Here is a 17117-nt window from a genome sequence, read left to right on the forward strand (position 1 = left end):
CATGTCAGCTGGGGGGAGTCTGTGTAAACCTGGCTTCTGTCAGCTGTGCTCTTCCCCCCACCCCAAACTCAGCTGGGGATAGTTGCAGCTGGTGGCTTTGGCCGTTTGTGGATGCATACCTTTCCCCAGCCTGAGATGATTGAACAATGCATTTCCCTTTATCTAATCAACAGTTTGACTTTCAGTTCAAAGTCCCACTCTTCAGGGAAGCTTCTTTGACTGTAGCTTCTTTATAATGAGCAAAACTTCATACCAATGTTTGAGGCATGAACTATTTTCAGTCTCTGACAGTACTATGTATTTATAGCTCTCTATGCAAGTAGTAAAATCAGCAAACATTTGTCTGAAAGTATAGAGTGTGATTTTCAAAACAATATTGTATTTTATTATGTGCACCAGCTACATTTTTTCATTTTATTATGAACCCCACTTAAAAGGAGGAAGAAGAAAGAATTCGGCTGTATTGTAAAATTGGGATGGGATGGCTAGCCAGGACTTTTAAAATACAGAGATGGATACTTCCTGAAGTTGTGGCACTGTTAAGCACATATTAACAATCTTGATATTTAGGCCCTGACCCTGAGGAAGCTCTGTTAATGTTCAATATGTTTTTGCTCTCTGATATCTTAAGTAGTTCTCACTGACTGTGTTGTATATTTTCAAGTTTAATAATATTTTTGGTTGCTTAATAATATTATTTGCTGGCTTTATTGTACAATTTTTAAAGTTAATAGTTTACTAATATCTCCATAATTTCCTGAAGTCTGCAGTAGATGTATGAAGTATATCATTAAAGGATATTAATAAGCTTGCACTATTAAAAAGAAAGTTCAATCAACTATTAATAGGAAGAATTTTCCTTTTGTCTTTTCAATAAAATAGCAGGATGTCTTTCAGTTCATGGAGATGTGACTAGAAGTCAGGATGTTACATCCTGGTTGTGGTTTTAACTTTATATAGACTTCCAAAGTACTCTTGTCATTGTTTTACCAGATGGCATCAGCTTCCTCATTAGCAATGGGGAATAGTGCTGTCTATTGGTACTTTGTAGTTTAAACTGTGACAGAGGAATGTTTCTCTTCTTCATTGTAGGTAGAGAGCCAACACCAAGACCTTGTAAAACAGAAGAATTCAAGTGCAGTAATGGAAATTGCATTCCCCTACATTATGTCTGTGACAACTATGATGACTGTGGAGACCATTTTGATGAAATGGGCTGCAGTAAGTAATAATATCAATAAAATACAAAATTACAATGCTGTTGAAATAGAATTTTCTGAAACTAAAAACAATGCATGTTTTTTCTTGAATAGCATACTAAGGATTATTGGTTTTTGATTAGCATGTGTGAATTATTTTATTGTTTTTTACTAAGCCTGTTCTAGGATTATCCAATTAGTGATGACAATATTTTCTGTTTTCATTCTTTCATTATTTTCATTCATTTTATTTTCTCTTCTGTTTTCATTCTTCTGTGCATGTCTTTCAAGAACATGTAGATGAGGTATTTAGAGACATGGCTTAGTGGGTCTTGGCAGTGGTTAGGTTTACAGTACAACCTGATGATCTTAAAGATCTTTTTCAACTTGAATGATTCCATGATTCTATGAAATTCAGTGCTCTGAACACAGTCTTTTTTAGGCTTAGAGTATTTGTGCATCACAAAAAAAAAGTAGGTTTGACCTTTGTTTTGATCTTGTTTTGAAATGGGTTGCATTACAGAGGCAAGAACATCCATTTATTTCAACCATAGTTGCAATAGACCAACCCTATGGCGTTATTCACAGGCAGACTCTGAATTGATATACATTGCTCTAGCCCTGTTAAAAATAAAAGTATATTGAGATGCTTCTATTTTCCTTTTTATGGACATGACCACAGAATTCTTTAAGGACCACCAGTCCTTTGCTTGATGGCCCTCTTAGATCCTCTGTACAGCTTTTATTAACTATTTATTATAAATTTGCTAGCATCCATTTAAATACAAAAGTTTTGACTTAAACTTTGAGATGAGAGGGTATTCCATGGAATCTCAAAAAGAAAAAAAAAATCCTAACGGTTTATGTCAATATATAGACAGCTGCAGAGTGGTAATATGAGCATAAACTTGTAATTTCAATTTGTCAGGCTGTGATGGCTTCAAGTGAAAGTGTGACAAATGCTACACTGGTAATTTGCAATCCAGCAGACTTGCAAAATACAAATAACATGGAAGCCTATAGTGCAGTCCATTTTGAAGCAGCTGATTTCTCTGTTTTAATTACCATCCCGATGGTCTTTAGGTAATATAGCTTAATGCAATGACTTGATGAAAATATAGAAGTATAAAAAGGCTATGAAATTGTGAAACAGACACGTTCTGATGTCTGCATTCTGCTCTTTGGGGATAAATGTGAATACACATCAGATGGTAACATTTGGAGCCTTCCCAACATCAAATACCCGCTATAATGAAAATAGAATATTTATGTGTGTGTGTGTGTGTGTACAATGAATTTATGCTTCTTACATGTATGCTAAATTGAGCTGTTTAAACTTAATTTAATCAGCACTGGAATGTCTATGTAAAAAGGAGATAATCAGCTTAATGTAAAGTTTTTGCTATACATCTGTATCTTTTCCTCACGATCTGCCAATAATCATATTATTTATCTTTTCTGCTTATATAACGCATTTGAGTTTGTACTCAAGTATTTTGTGCATCTATGGAGTATGTCAGAACCAATATAATTCTATATGTACTTTCAGAGGAGTATAATTTTTGTGATCTGTTAGAGACTGACTATTATCCCTGGCTTGGCTTTTCCATTATAGGAATGTTTTAAAGGGCAGTGCATTCTGTGCAATGACCTGTACTGACTTCAGTAGGCTTTAGATTAGGTTTGGCATGAACTACATGTCATCTTCTCTCTAGTTTCCAGATATTAATAATGTAGAGCCTGTGTTATGCATGATATTAATTGAGAATATTTCTTGTTCAGCTGATAAGAAAGCACTGGATAAGAAAGAGGTATGTTGGCAAAGTTAAGAGTTAGAGTCAAATATCTTAAATTCTGCAGTTGCTGCAGATTGATGGTAATGTAGAATGTAATTTCTCTTAAGCAAGGTGAGCTTTTGTGGATACAAAAATGCTGTTAGCAAGGAATTTTCCTGCTTCTTCCAAGCCCGTGGGATACTTTTCTCTCTCATGAAGAGATTAGCAGAAGTTCTGTAAACCATGAACACCTGCGACCTTGTAGAACTTTGTTTATGGTACAGTAGGAAAATATTTTGACAATGGAGGTTTTAGGATTTTAGCCAGTCACCCCAAGCGGTGGCTGATCCTTTGTCCAATTAGACTATGAAGAAAAAAGTCCAAAAAAGAGTTTGTAAAATAATTAAATGAATAAATCTTCCTGCACAATTCCTGCCTGTCGGATCTTCCTCTCCTCCTCCCTACGGCTGCGGGACATGGTAATATCGACAGCAGAAATAAGCTTTAATGGTTATGGCTCTTATCCTGACCCTGTTCTCTTGTTTTCAGTTGACAACTCTCTTGGCCAGTGGTTATCATTGTCTTCTAATTTTTGTTAGAAAAAAAGGAAAGGAAACTAACTTTATCTACCTGAAAACTGTTTTCAATTGTATGACCAAATGACCAAATTTTTATGCCTCCCACTTATCACTTAGTTTTCTGGTTATAATTGTATCATTTGCTTTCTTTCATTTCCTTTTTTTTTTTCCTTCAGATCCTGGAACAGAGCGAACTTGTGCAGAAAATATCTGTGAACATAACTGTACCAACCTGAATGAAGGAGGCTTTATCTGTTCCTGTAGGCCAGGGTACAAGGCCAGTGAAACTAACCGCAACTCCTGTGAAGGTATTTTTAATCTTGTAAATATCTTCTCACTGATAAGTGTTCAGTGACCTGTCACTTCATCATTCAAATGTGACCACTCATTTTCACGTTCTAACAGGATTTTTATACATTTAGCAGATGCTTCCTAAAAAGTTTTGCTGCTGAGCCGTGTTTTCTATCATGTATTCATCATTCAACAAAAAATTGTCTCCCCAGTTCAGACTTCTTTTAAGCTTTTGGTGGCTGTAGATATGTTTTTGCATATAGGTTTTGTCATATCTTTGCAATCTGAGGGATAGAAATTTGATGGGTTTTTTTTTCTTATTGAAAATAAACTTACTGGAGATTATACTCTCCTTCTGTTCTGCTCCCAAACAGACCTACCGAAAAGGTGTGTTGTGCCATATTTTTGCCCTGGGTTTTATGCAGATAAAATGTGGTGAGGAGTCTACTCAAAGGCCATATTTGTGGTCATGCAGTATAATACCTTACCAGTTGCTATTTCAGTATGTTTAGATGAGAACATTTCTGCTTGTTTCTCCCAGCTCTTGTGGACAATTTGTGTAATTTTATTAAACATGATCCAAGGCCACCCCTCCCTTTCCTTCCTGCTGATACAGTTTCTGAGGACTATGTGTCTTTGCTTCAGCATTTCAAGACAACTTTGCTCTTGCATCTCATTTTAGTCATACCTTATCTTTTGTCTTGCCTTATTCATTTCACACAAAAATAAATCTAAAAATAAATTTGTTAAGCATGAATGCAGTAAGGCAGTTATTGGCAATCTGTATTTAAGACATCGTAAAAAGTAGATGAGTGATGAAGAGTTCTGTGTGATAACAGATGGTGATTTTAAGGATTGCTTATCAGGTCACTGATCTTTTAGAGTATGTGAGGAAGGCACAAACCTACCACTTCATGGAATAAAGATGACCAGCATAGAATCATCAAGGTTGGAAGAGGCCTTTAAGGATATCCAGTCCAACCGTCAACCCAGCACCACCACTGTAACCCCTAAACCACTAAACCATCACCCAGCACCAGATGCAGATGCCTCTGAAACACCTCCAGGGATGGTGACCACTGCCTCCCTGGGCAACCTTCTCTGATACCTGACCACCCTAAGAGTGAAAGGGTTTTTTTCTACTATCTAACCTGAATTTCCCCAGTCTCATCTTAAGACCATCTCCTCAGCTCCTCTCACTGCAGGCACCGTAGAAGAGACTGGCTCCCACCTCAGTACAGCCCCCCTTGAGGGGGTTGTAGAGAGCAATGAGGTCAGCCTTGAGACTCCTAAAGACTAAACAAGAAAGAGATCAAGTTCTAGCAATATTTTCTCTTCTTGTGTCTAGATATCAATGAGTGTGAGATCTTTGGAACATGCACCCAGGACTGCAGGAATTCCAAAGGAAGCTATGAATGTTTCTGTGCAGATGGCTTCAGGTCTGTGGGTGATCAACAAGGCAAACAGTGTGCAGCTGATGGTATGTTAACTGATAGCGAGATTGATTGCCACATGTAAAGAGCAAGTGCAATATAGCAACTTATTGAATGTAATACTCTCTTTTATAAGAAGGGAATAATGAAAACCAAACCTTATTTTGTAAGATAATATTATCTGTGTATTCCACCTATTCTATAACCAGGAATAAAAGCACTCAGCTCTGCTTCCAATTGTAAACATTAGAAATAATACCTTGATTTGGATGCCTGCCTTCATTTCTCCTGAAATTTTCTGCAAACATAAACATGGTATCCTGTGGTTGTCATCAGAAGGAAATTAATGTTGCTGATTGCTGAAGTTTAGATTTTTTCAACAAAATAATGCACCAGAAAAAAGTTTCATTAAACTAGCATGAATCAAAGGCAGTTTGATGACAGGTTGCCATTCATTGTTCATGGACTGATGCACACAAACAGAAGGACTTTGGCCAGTGTTTCAGATCAGTCACTGACTTTTTATCATACCTCAGTGCAGTGACTACAGTGTGTGGGAGTCCTTGAATAGGTAGAGTTGATTCAGAAAATAATAGTAATAGATCAGTAATAATAAAAGAAAAGAGGTGAAGAAAATAGAAAAAAGTGACAATGGAGCAGTGTTATATAAAAAACAAAAACAGTACTGCGTTTAGAAAAGTAGTTACACTTTAATAGCTGTAACAGATAAATGATAGAAATATGGTGTGCCTAGTCAAATAGTCGAACAGAATGCCTCTGACCAAACCTACATGCTACTGGAGGCTTTGAAACCTAAAAATTATTTGTAATATGGCATCTCCAGGTTACCAGTCCAGGGGCCTAGTTCAGCAAATATTTACTGCTGAGTGTTTGGCTGGAAATGCAAAAGGACGTTTACACCTCAGTTTCTGCCTGGCTGCCTCTTTGTGCATGTGTCAGAAATCCAGTTCTTTTGATACCCTTCTTCACAGGCTTTATTCAGGAAGCATCTAGACACACAAAGTGTTCAAGGCTAAGTGATAGAATATAATATAACTGTAGCTGGTAACATAATGAAATTTGTTGTGCCTAAAGTTCTATTTTTATGTATGCCCAGAATTCTGCCATGCTTTATAGTACAATCTCACAGCCCTCATAAATGACGGCCAAATGGGATGTTATTAGGCTAACCCAAAATTAAACTGTGGTCAGGAGAACATTCATCTGAATATGGAGATATTAGAATTTAAAAACAATAAGGTAGAACTTTGACATGTCACGGCTTAAGGGACTGGCAATTTATTTGTACTTTCAAAATTGCTAGCTGTACTTGGAGAGGGAAAGTGGAATTGTGTAGTGTGTAGTGGCATTCTGTTTTTGAGATGTGGTGATACGCCAACAATGTAATGTTTAAGCATTTTTAAGGAATTATCTCTGCACGAGATCTATGGTGAGAGCAATAATAATATCCTCAGTGGTAAGCATTTAAATTTTTATGAATTTTGCAAAACCATGAAGTTTGAATATCTCTGAAGCTTTAGAAGTGTCTCTACATTCCCTTTGCTTCTTGTACAGATACAACTTGTGAAAATCCCATTTAGTTTAGAAGTGATTTTCATCTGTTTTTTCTAAAATGAGAAAGACATGAAAGTAAATTCATTATTATTTCCCAGGTAATCCTCCATTGTTACTGCTGCCAGATAATGTGAGGATTCGAAGGTACAATATCTCATCAGAACAATACTCCGACTATATCGATAATCAGGAGCGCATCCAAGCTCTGGATTATGACTGGGACCCTGAAGGGATAGGCCTGAGTGAGTATGCTAGTACTCAACCATGCAATGGTTGGTTAAAAAAGGTGCATTTCTGTATCATAGGTGTTTAATTTACACTGGAAAGCAAAATCAAATTAGATCAACTGGCCAGGTCTCAGTTGAATGTGCCCCTCACCTCTACTCATTCTCCAGTATCAGTGTGGTTTCTTTTAATGCTTTAATTTAGTTTATCTAGATTTTGATCTGGTTTTCCTTTCATTTCAGTGTGAATTTAGCTGTAGAATTGTAGCTCTTTAGGATTATGCTGCAGTAGAGGACTGTTATTAATTAACCCTTTCCTTTTTCTTCTGCCTCTGCCAATTCCCAAACCTGGCACAAGTCTTGCAAGAACTAATCCTTATACTAAGCAGGAATAGCCAATAGATCCCTGTATTAACTTACATTTTTGCTTCTTCTTCAGGTTCCCTATTTTTGCCATTTCCACAGGCCACTGTCCTGGGCCATACTTGCTCCTTAGGGTTATAAGTGTCTAAATGACTCTTAAAGTCATGTGTAAAGGTTTCAGAGCTAAGATCCTCTACTCTTGAAAAATGTGATATATATTTCTTGATAATACAGCTCAAGATCACTTTAGATGTGTATCTTGACTATGATGGATGACTTTAAAATTTACATACTAACACAATGTAATTTAGTTGAACAGACAACTTTTACCTTATTCACAGATAAATGCAGCTGGTAACTTCACACAATAACCTCAGAAAGATTAGAATTTTCAACAAATATGTAATTAACTCGACATTTGTCGTCTTTTTTTTTTTAAGGTATTGTGTACTTCAGTATTCTGGGACAGGGTTCTGAGTTTGGAGCCATCAAACGTGCTTATCTCCCCACGTTTGACAGCAGTAGGAACAATCCAACAAAGGAAGTTGACTTGAATCTCAAATACATAGTTAAGCCCGATGGGTTAGCTGTTGACTGGGTTGGAAGGTAAGTACACTGAAAAGCTAGAAAAATGCTGTACCTTGAATGTGTCAAGTATTTGATCAGGCTGTGCAAAATCCACTTTTTTCTTCCTTATGAATTGTCTCTGAATATGTCTAGTCTGAAGGTAGTTCAGGACAATGTAGTCATCTGTCCTTGCCCAGACAGCAGGTTAGTAGATAAAATGCATGAGGCTGACTGCATCACATATTCTCTGAGGAAGGTGGCATTACTCTGCAACTGGCAGATCAATTGTGCTTCAGTGAAGTGATAGATAATACATTAGCCTTCATGTCAGATGGATTCTTCTTCAATGACTTAGGTAGGCTCCAGGGAACAAGCTTTCTTTGCTGTGGGAAGGAAAGCTCCCCAGTCCAAAATGGAATTTTGTCTTTTATCTTTGCTCATTCCTTGCCAACCCTGTGCTATATGAGCAATTCCAAACCAGAAGTAGCTATGAAGTTTGACGAATAGATGTGTTTTCTCAGAAAATGGTTACATTTTTGTAATTGTATTTCACAGTTTTTCCTCCCTTTTATTGGCTGTGGATTTTTTTAGCCTTAAACATGGTAATTTTTTTTTACTTAATCATAGAAATCATGAGATCACTCCTTATGTTTACTACCTTTGAGAAGAGCTGGGACAAAGCTGGGCCTGACTCTTGGGAGTTTGACTCTGATGTTTATGGTGTCATTTCATTTTGCAATATAACTGTTAAAGGATGTGGTGAACAGACATAGCTGTAATTCATTTAGTATAATGTTGAGAGGAACGTGATGTTTGTAGATGAACACTATGAAACGTAGTCAGAATTCTGTTTGAAGCTGAATGGACAGAGGTTATGGAGATTAGTCAAACTTCTGAATGCTGTTGCCAGATTTTGGATACAAAATCCTGAGAAAAAGTGAAAAAATTTATCTTTTCTTCCAGTAGTTTAGAGATAGAGTCGTTTAGAAATAGGGTCTGGGCTAGCCCTTGGGTTATTTTGCTGTTTGCTTCATGAACTGAAGGCACCTAGAAAACAAAATATCTCTGATGGCAGAAGGGAGTGTCTGAATCTCTAGTCACAAATCCCTATGGTCATGAGAGCAAGCATCAAGGATATATATCATAAGCATTCTGGTGAGGCTTCAGCTTCATCTTGGTGAGCATCTCCAGCACTCCAAACAGAGTGCTGCACTGATTTCAGTACAATGTTGAAATGTATTTTGAAAAACCACATTTAATTACCTGCACATTATATAAAATGTTACACATGGTTTGAGACACTTAGTCTTGCTGCTCATCTGCTAAATAGGAATTACAGTATTTTTTCACATTCCCAGCCCAATTAGGAGATAATTTATTCAATCAGAAGGCACTGCATAATTAGTGAGCGCATAATAATGAGTCTGTTTATTATCTAAAGCCAGAAAAATAATAAAGGCATGATGAAAAAGAGAAACAAAATCCAAGGAAAACTAGAGTGAGTGCCCTATTTATTAGGACTAAAAGCATTTGCATCTGATGTGGCAACAATTTATTCATTAGTATGTCTGTCAGAAGAAAAAAGTCTAGAGGGGAGCTGTGAACTAATAAGCTGTGTATCTCCAGAGCTGCTGCATAAATTACATGGTAAATCAATTTTTCTTGTAATGAACCTTATCATCTCCTGGAAAACATAGTCTTTAAAGATGCTTATTAGCTACCTCTGCTTCTTAAAATTAACAATGAAAGTTTTCAGTAGCCCTTCAATGAAGATTATTTGACAGGGACCAGAGGTAGCTGCAGAAACATTTTTAGAGGAAAAAAACTAGTGAGCCAACAGATCACATTTTCTAAACTTACCTATATTTAGGGTCTGTATATTCTATACAAGTTCAGTAATCCATGCAGGTTCATTATATTCATTTTGTTCAAGTCTGATAGAGAGTTTCTTCTTAATTTTTTTAAATTCCTCTTCCAAGTGTAAACTATTCACTTTTGGAATGTTTTGTGTTTTATGTAATTCAGACATCTTTACTGGACTGATGCAGGGACTAACCGCATAGAGGTGGCAAAATTAGATGGACGATATAGAAAATGGCTTGTTTTTTCTCAACTGGATCAACCAGCAGCTATTGCTGTCAATCCAAAACGTGGGTGAGTACTGCAGGACTTACCAGAATTATTTCAAATGCTTTTCAAAACCAAAAAACCCCACAGTGGTAATTTTTTCAGGAAAGACTAAGGGAATGTTTTCCATAACTTCCCTTTACTAACATTGCAAAGTTTGTGAGCATGGGAAAGCATTTTAAGATTAGATTTAATGTGGATGCTTGTGTTGGTGACAAGGCCAGATGGTTCAAATAAAAATCTCTTTTCTACATTATTATGTGCCCACCAAATTTCTCTGTTACTACTGAAACAGGGAAATAGATGGGAATGTCTCTTCACCAGCTCCAAGCAGGACAGTGATAGCCTCTTCCACAGGAAAAAGCAATGTAAATGCACTTGTACATTCAACAGCTGGGCTTGCTGCAACTTGGATTAAATGGTAAATCATCAGATACTGTGATATGTGCTTCCCTCAGTTGGAGTACAGCAGCATGGCTCCCTGAAGTGACCTGGATGCTACAGCTTTACTGTGACTGATGGATGTTCTTTTGATATTTATTTTTTGTGCTTGTTCAATAGGTTGCTGAACAGCTTTTTTTTCCCATTACTGACCTTTTCCATGAAACTCCAAAGGATAATCACAGTGACCAAGTTCTGAACCTTATCCATTTCTCATTCTGTCCTTTCAGGCTCATGTATTGGACTGACTGGGGAAGGCAGCCAAAGATTGAATGTGCCTGGATGGATGGACAACAAAGACAAACTCTGGTCTCCGAAGACCTTGGCTGGCCAACTGGTCTTTCTATTGATTATTTGAACAATGATAGGATCTATTGGAGTGATTCTAAAGAAAATATAATTGAATCCATGAGACCTGATGGAACAGATAGAACCATTGTACTACATGGAGGTAAGAACGTATTATGCAATTAATAGTAACCAAAGAGGTGTGCTAACAAGCACTTGGGCTTCACAAGTGGGGCTACATTTGGGAGCTTTTCAGACATTAAGTCTTGGTAGTGTTTTCTCCTTTATACAGTGATCAATGGCATACCAGGCTCAGCGATGCCTGTAACTGGACTCCCTGAGCGGAGTTTATGACCCAAATAGGGGACAATGTGGAAAATTGGATTCTTGCTTTTTTACGTATACTATTAATCGGTATTAATCAGTGTGGGCACTGTGATATGAAGAGGTCAGGCACCTTACATATTATATGAGGGCATAAATGTATGACTGCATATGTCTTAAAATGAAAGTAATAAATAATATATTTAAGCTGAAGAACAGCAGTTTTGTTACTTCTTCTGGAGATTTGCTTGCTGATAGTCTCTTATTTGGTTCCTTTGAGAAGCAGGCAGTCCATACAGCCTTGATGTCTTTGAAGGCCATTTATATTGGATAGCTAAAGAACGAGGAGAAGTCTGGAAGAAGGATAAATTTGGAAGTGGAGAAAAAGTGAAAGTGCTTACTGTAAATCCGTGGCTTACCCAAGTGTGCATCTATCACCAGCACAGATACAATCAATCAGGTGGGTAATCAGGATCCCAGTGAGCCGTTTCTTGCTAAGAAATCGAAGTTGGTATTGATGTCTTCAAAGAGCTTAGTAACCTTTTGATAATGTGTCTATCAGTAAATGGTAGTATTAGTTTCTGAAGACCTAAAAATGAAATAGAGGCTGACAAGTGTTTTCTGCACACACAGAATGAAATCAACAGTGGAACACCACACACTGGTCTTTTGAGTCTCTAAGTTATGGCCCTGTCCTTTCTCTTTTTCCCCTGCATCATGAGGACAAGCATAATATGTATTTATCCTGGCAAAGTGCTGATCATTTAATACTTCAAGAAGTTTGTTCATGGTGCTATGTGAGCTCTCAGTAGCCATTGTCTCTCCCTTAAGAATATAGAAAAGGCAGAGGGAAGGTTTTGGTATAAATGTGATGTGTTGACAAGATACACCACTGACTATGGAATTGCCCTACCTTACCTCAGAAATACTGCTTCTTAAAATCCTCATCACTTTATCACTTTTTCAGTGCCTAATCCTTGTAAAGATGTCTGCAGCCACCTCTGTTTGCTGAGACCAGGAGGATACACGTGCTCATGTCCTCAAGGGACTCGGTTCCTAGAAGGCAGCAGTACGGAATGTGATGCAGGTAGAATAATTTGTCAAACTGGAAATGAAAGCAACAGAAGCTTTTCTTTAGGAATACAAATGCATTACTGAATTAGAAGTATGGAGGGATAAGCTAACTGATGTAATAGATATTGGTAGACTCAGAACATCTGGCTTTTATTCTCAGTCATCACTGATTTGTGGTCACCTTGTACATTTTCTTTAATCTCTTTGCATGTCATTTGTAAAATGGATATAGGTCTGTCACTCCAACTAGACTAGTGGTCGCACTTTCTGATTTTTGTTTTGAAATTCCAAAATATTTTTTTTCAGAATGTGCTGATTTCAGAACTAAGAATTTCTGACATATTATTGTTAATAATTTTGCTTACAATTCTGTAAAAGCTCTTGCTTAATCAGTATCATAGAAACTTAAACCAAAACTTACAGAACTCAAGAGAGTGGACAGAGAGAACTTCTAGATAATTATCATACTCTGGAAAGCCTTTCAGGCACTAGAATTTCATGCTTGATTGTTGCATTGCAGCAAAACCCTCACAGTGCTTCCAGGAGGACAAATAAAATAGAACTGCTCAGCCTTTACTGAGAAGAACGAAAATACCACTGCAGGATTTCTATTTCTCTCTAGCCAAGAGTCTGCATTCTTAGCTTATAGTGGTGTGGGTGGTAGCTGTAGATGTCCTTGTGCTTGTCCTTGGAATATATCTTTAATGTATTACGATTTTTAACATTATGTCTGGCATCTTTCCTATGGTTAATCTTCTCTGAATTATATTATTTTTGCACTTAAAGGGAAAATGTCATAACTTTTTACACCGCCTTACCTCTAAGTTACATTTTCTTAATAATTATTAGTGATTATTCCTATTGCCACATGGTGTGAGCTGCAGAAAGAGGTGCTAGTAATATGTAATAGTCAGTGAATGTATACAATATTGTTTAAGTTAGGGATCAATCACAGTGTTGATTGCATTTGCTAATTGCTGCTTATTGCACTGGGGACACTGAATTTGATATTTGCTGAAACTGCTTTACATAAAATGTTTGGGAATTAAGAAAACTGTGTAGTCACTTGTGCAGTGACCAAACATAGCCTTTGTACGTACATTTAGTTTATTTGGCCCTTTGCTCATATTGCAGCTACTGAGAAACGGCCTGTAGAACCTCTGCATTTCCTGTTTTTGTACCCCATTGACTTGAAGGGAGTTTTACCTGTAAGAAACATTGTAGCTACACACTTCCTGTACCTCTGGGTGATTACAATTTTGTGACAAAAGTACTATGATCTGACTCATCTGCGTAAGATGGACTGTCAAAGTCCATCCTCAATCTATAGCCTATAATAATGACTCAGGTCCAGGGCTTTTCCTAGGTTAAGTACACTTTTCTGACAGCATATCCTGAGCTCTTACTGAGGGCTAGTATGATTTTTTTTTCCCCACTTGATTCAGCATTCAAATAATGCTCCTCCTGTATGTGCATTTCCATGTATTGCTTTTCTTCATAAGTGAATGCACTCCAGTTTGGCCTTCTCCGTGCAACTTCCTGCTGCTAGAATGGAAGAGTCTGGGCAAAAGAGAGAAGGCATTGCTGCTTTCTGAATGGAGAGGTTTGAAGGGTGGTGTTGGTCTGTATTGCATGAACAAAAGAGAGTGAGCAGACATACAGCTCTTGAGCTGACTATGCCCACACTCTACTAAGTCATTATGTTCTGAGAACAGGTTTTGCTTCAATTAATTTAAGCTGATTTGGCAGAAAAAAATTGACACAAGAGCAACAAGCACATGTGCTATCAAAACCAAAAATTCTGAAAAGTAGCCTGTGAGTTTGCATATGCAAGATCTATAGAGACAAAGAAAATGCGTTATTGGTATTATTTAGTTTGTTGAGGATGTCTTGATAATGGCTATATGGCTTTTGAATTTTGCAGCTATTGAATCCCCTCCCACAATGCCACCAGCTTGCAGGTGCATGAATGGAGGAACATGCTATATAGATGAAAGCAGTCTTCCCAAATGCAAGTAAGTCAGTATGTTTTTAGGGTAATTCTGGCTCAGACTGTGCTGATTTAGTCTCACGAAACAATTAAACTCTTTGAAATCTGTTGGAAACACTTCAGAAGGTGTCATACATCTGCAGTAGCATTTTTACAACAACTACGGAAAAACACATGCATAAAAATATCAGCAAATAAGTAATGTAAATGCATCAGTTTGGGGAAGAAAAACCCCAAACAAGCACCAAAACCAAAAACCCAGAAAGGCAAACCTCTGAAGAGTCTAATAAAATGCTATACCCAAAAATTGTAACAATGGAAAAGTAACTCTCAATAAATGTTGCTTGGAACAGCCAACAGGTGTCACCAATGCTCCACTGAAAACAGACCTTCTGACTCAGCAATTTTGATTTTCACTTTTAATTCTCTGAATATAGCAGACACACTATATTTACATACAATCAGTGAAATATATAATTACTGTTCATGGAGTTAAAATGTATGGGTTTTAGGTAAACACTGCAGAATATAATAATACAGCTGAGATCCTAAACTTCCTAAAAGCCGTTCAGTGAGCTGTCCTTCTTACATTTACAGATGTTCTTATGGATACACTGGGAATTATTGTGAAATAGGACTGTCAAAAGGAGTCCCTCCTGGAACAAGTAAGCTTCAAGTATATATTGCACTTGACATTTGAGCTAAAGAACATGTAATACCTCACCATGACACCTGTTCAGGGTCAGGCTTCTAATTCTCTGGGCTCTTTTTTGCACTGAACTATGCTTGCTTGAACGTTTTCTTATTCTTCTGTCTTTGGCAGCAGCAGTAGCAGTGTTGCTGACAGTCATACTAATCATAATAATTGGAGTGTTAGTGGTTGGAGGCTTTTTTAACTACAGACGAACAGGCTCCCTTCTACCAGCGCTTCCCAAGCTACCAAGGTATGTTTTGAAGGCTTTCAGAGCGGGAATGTAATGAACTGCAAATGCGTAATTGTTTCTAAATATTTCTGGAAAATCAATTTTTTTTTTTTGTTGTGTGCCCGTTCTGGTGGAATATGGAAAGTGAAGTGTTGCAGCAGCTCCAGTGAATTTTTCATTCCAAGCAATACCATGGCTGATCATTATTGTGTAGCAAAGGATGATTGTAAAACCCTTTGACATTCTAAATTAGCTTTTAAATAATGAGCAATATAGAAGACTGTTTACCAGATCTGAAGCTGCATATTCAGTTCAAAAAGATACAAAAGATCATAGTTAAATGTTTTAGTTTTTTATAAAACTTTGACATGAGATGATTTGAAGAGATCTTTTAACATGGAAAGGCTGAGCTCATCTGCAATGCTGTATTCATCTGCTAATAAATATGGCATGTATGTAGTGAACTTCTGGTTCCAATGCTGGAGACAATGACTACACTGCTGACAGTCATACTGTCCAGTGAAAACCAGCTTTGTGGAATGTCATCAAAAATATTTGATGTCTTAAATCAAGGGAAGATGAAGAAAATATATTTGAAATTATTTAAATTAATTTTTTTAAAAGGATATCAGAATATGATGCTTTGAATTTTTTTTAGCTTTAAGCAAATTATGTGTTTTAAAAGGCATAAAGGCACATCTTCATAGTCCTTGCACCAGTTTCCCAGTAATGGCTCTTAAATCAATGTAATTAAATCACTGTAATCAGTAATGTGGATGAAGCTATAACTGCTTCCTCACTGGAGGATTACACTGAGCTAATGACACTGAGTGAGCCCAGATGAAGACCACCAAGATGATTAGAGGGAGGGAGCAACTCTCCTGCATAGAAAGGCTGAGAGAATTGGGTTTGTTCAGCCTGGAAAAGAGAAGGTTTAGGGGTGACCTAATGGCTGTTTTCCAGTAGGTGAAGGGAGTCTACAAGGAAGATGGGGAGAGACTTTTTACAAGGGCACATAATGGCAGAACAGGGGGAGAACGGATTCAAACTGAAAGAGAGTAAGTTTAGATTAGATATTAAGAATTAATACTTTGTGAGTCTGGTGAGACAGTAGAACAGGTTGCCCAGTAAAATCGTGGATGCCCCATCCTGGCATTGTTCAAGGCTGGGTTGGAAGGAGCTCTGAGCAACCTGGTCACCTGGAAGGTGTCCTTGCCAATGGCAGGGAGGTTGAAACTAGATGATCTTTAAGGTCCCTTCCAGCCCAAACCATTCTATGATGCTATGATTCTAATCCCATTTATTCATGAGTTGATGTCGTCAAATTGGGGCAAAATATTTTTGCAGGTAAATTCTGAAGGACAGAGAGATTTTAAGAGATCTCCAAGCTACTCACTGAAATTCCATGTTTCCTGCTTTTTTGAATGGAAACTTTCTGCATTGTCAGCTAGTGAATAAGCTGCAATTTTAATGTATTGACTTGATCTTTACTGTTCAACAATGCTTCCCACATAAATTATGAGACTATGTGAAAAGGAGATGTCAGTTTTTTGTCTGTGAGGCTTGATTTTCATTTATTTCTGCCATGAATATGTCTTAGTGCTGTCATTGCTCAGTCCCTCTTTAAACAGTGAACTCCTACCTTTGCAGTGGAGTTATCTCAAGCTATAGCTTAGCTTTTGCCTGTAATATGGGACTTGTCCATGTACAGGAATCATAACTAAGATTTACCTTTTTAAAATTGAATCAGGTGGTGCCTACAGGGCCGACTGGTAATGTGTGTACACAACGCACCAGCCATAGGAAAGAATTCCAGCACAAGCCAGCTCCAGTGAGGACATACAAATGGCAGTGCTTCTGCCTTCCTTCACGTTAGGCAAATTTGACAAAATGAAACCAGAGGTTAACTGTGGAGCATTTTGCAGTGAGATGCTTTTGGGGGGGG

At 37.4% G+C, this 17117-nt stretch overlaps 1 protein-coding gene across 5 annotated transcripts in view; it reads left to right on the top strand.

Annotated features, from left to right (window-relative positions):
• LRP2 (LDL receptor related protein 2) overlaps positions 1-17117 on the top strand; it is a 118998-nt gene that overhangs the window by 95389 nt on the left and 6492 nt on the right. For 3 of the 5 annotated variants that reach the window (XM_017735815.1, XM_017735818.1, XM_017735819.1), the window contains 12 exons: positions 1093-1221; positions 3729-3860; positions 5192-5323; positions 6950-7093; positions 7879-8044; positions 10031-10159; positions 10804-11024; positions 11469-11645; positions 12153-12272; positions 14184-14274; positions 14847-14914; positions 15073-15193. In XM_017735815.1, coding sequence (XP_017591304.1) covers positions 1093-1221; positions 3729-3860; positions 5192-5323; positions 6950-7093; positions 7879-8044; positions 10031-10159; positions 10804-11024; positions 11469-11645; positions 12153-12272; positions 14184-14274; positions 14847-14914; positions 15073-15193 — 1630 coding nt within the window. The remainder of the gene's footprint in view (positions 1-1092; positions 1222-3728; positions 3861-5191; positions 5324-6949; positions 7094-7878; positions 8045-10030; positions 10160-10803; positions 11025-11468; positions 11646-12152; positions 12273-14183; positions 14275-14846; positions 14915-15072; positions 15194-17117) is intronic. The other 2 variants (XM_017735816.1, XM_017735817.1) reach the window with 2 other exon arrangements.

The sequence above is a fragment of the Corvus brachyrhynchos genome, unplaced genomic scaffold (genome assembly GCF_000691975.1).
Source record: "Corvus brachyrhynchos isolate BGI_N302 unplaced genomic scaffold, ASM69197v1 scaffold255, whole genome shotgun sequence".
Lineage (NCBI taxonomy): Eukaryota > Metazoa > Chordata > Aves > Passeriformes > Corvidae > Corvus > Corvus brachyrhynchos.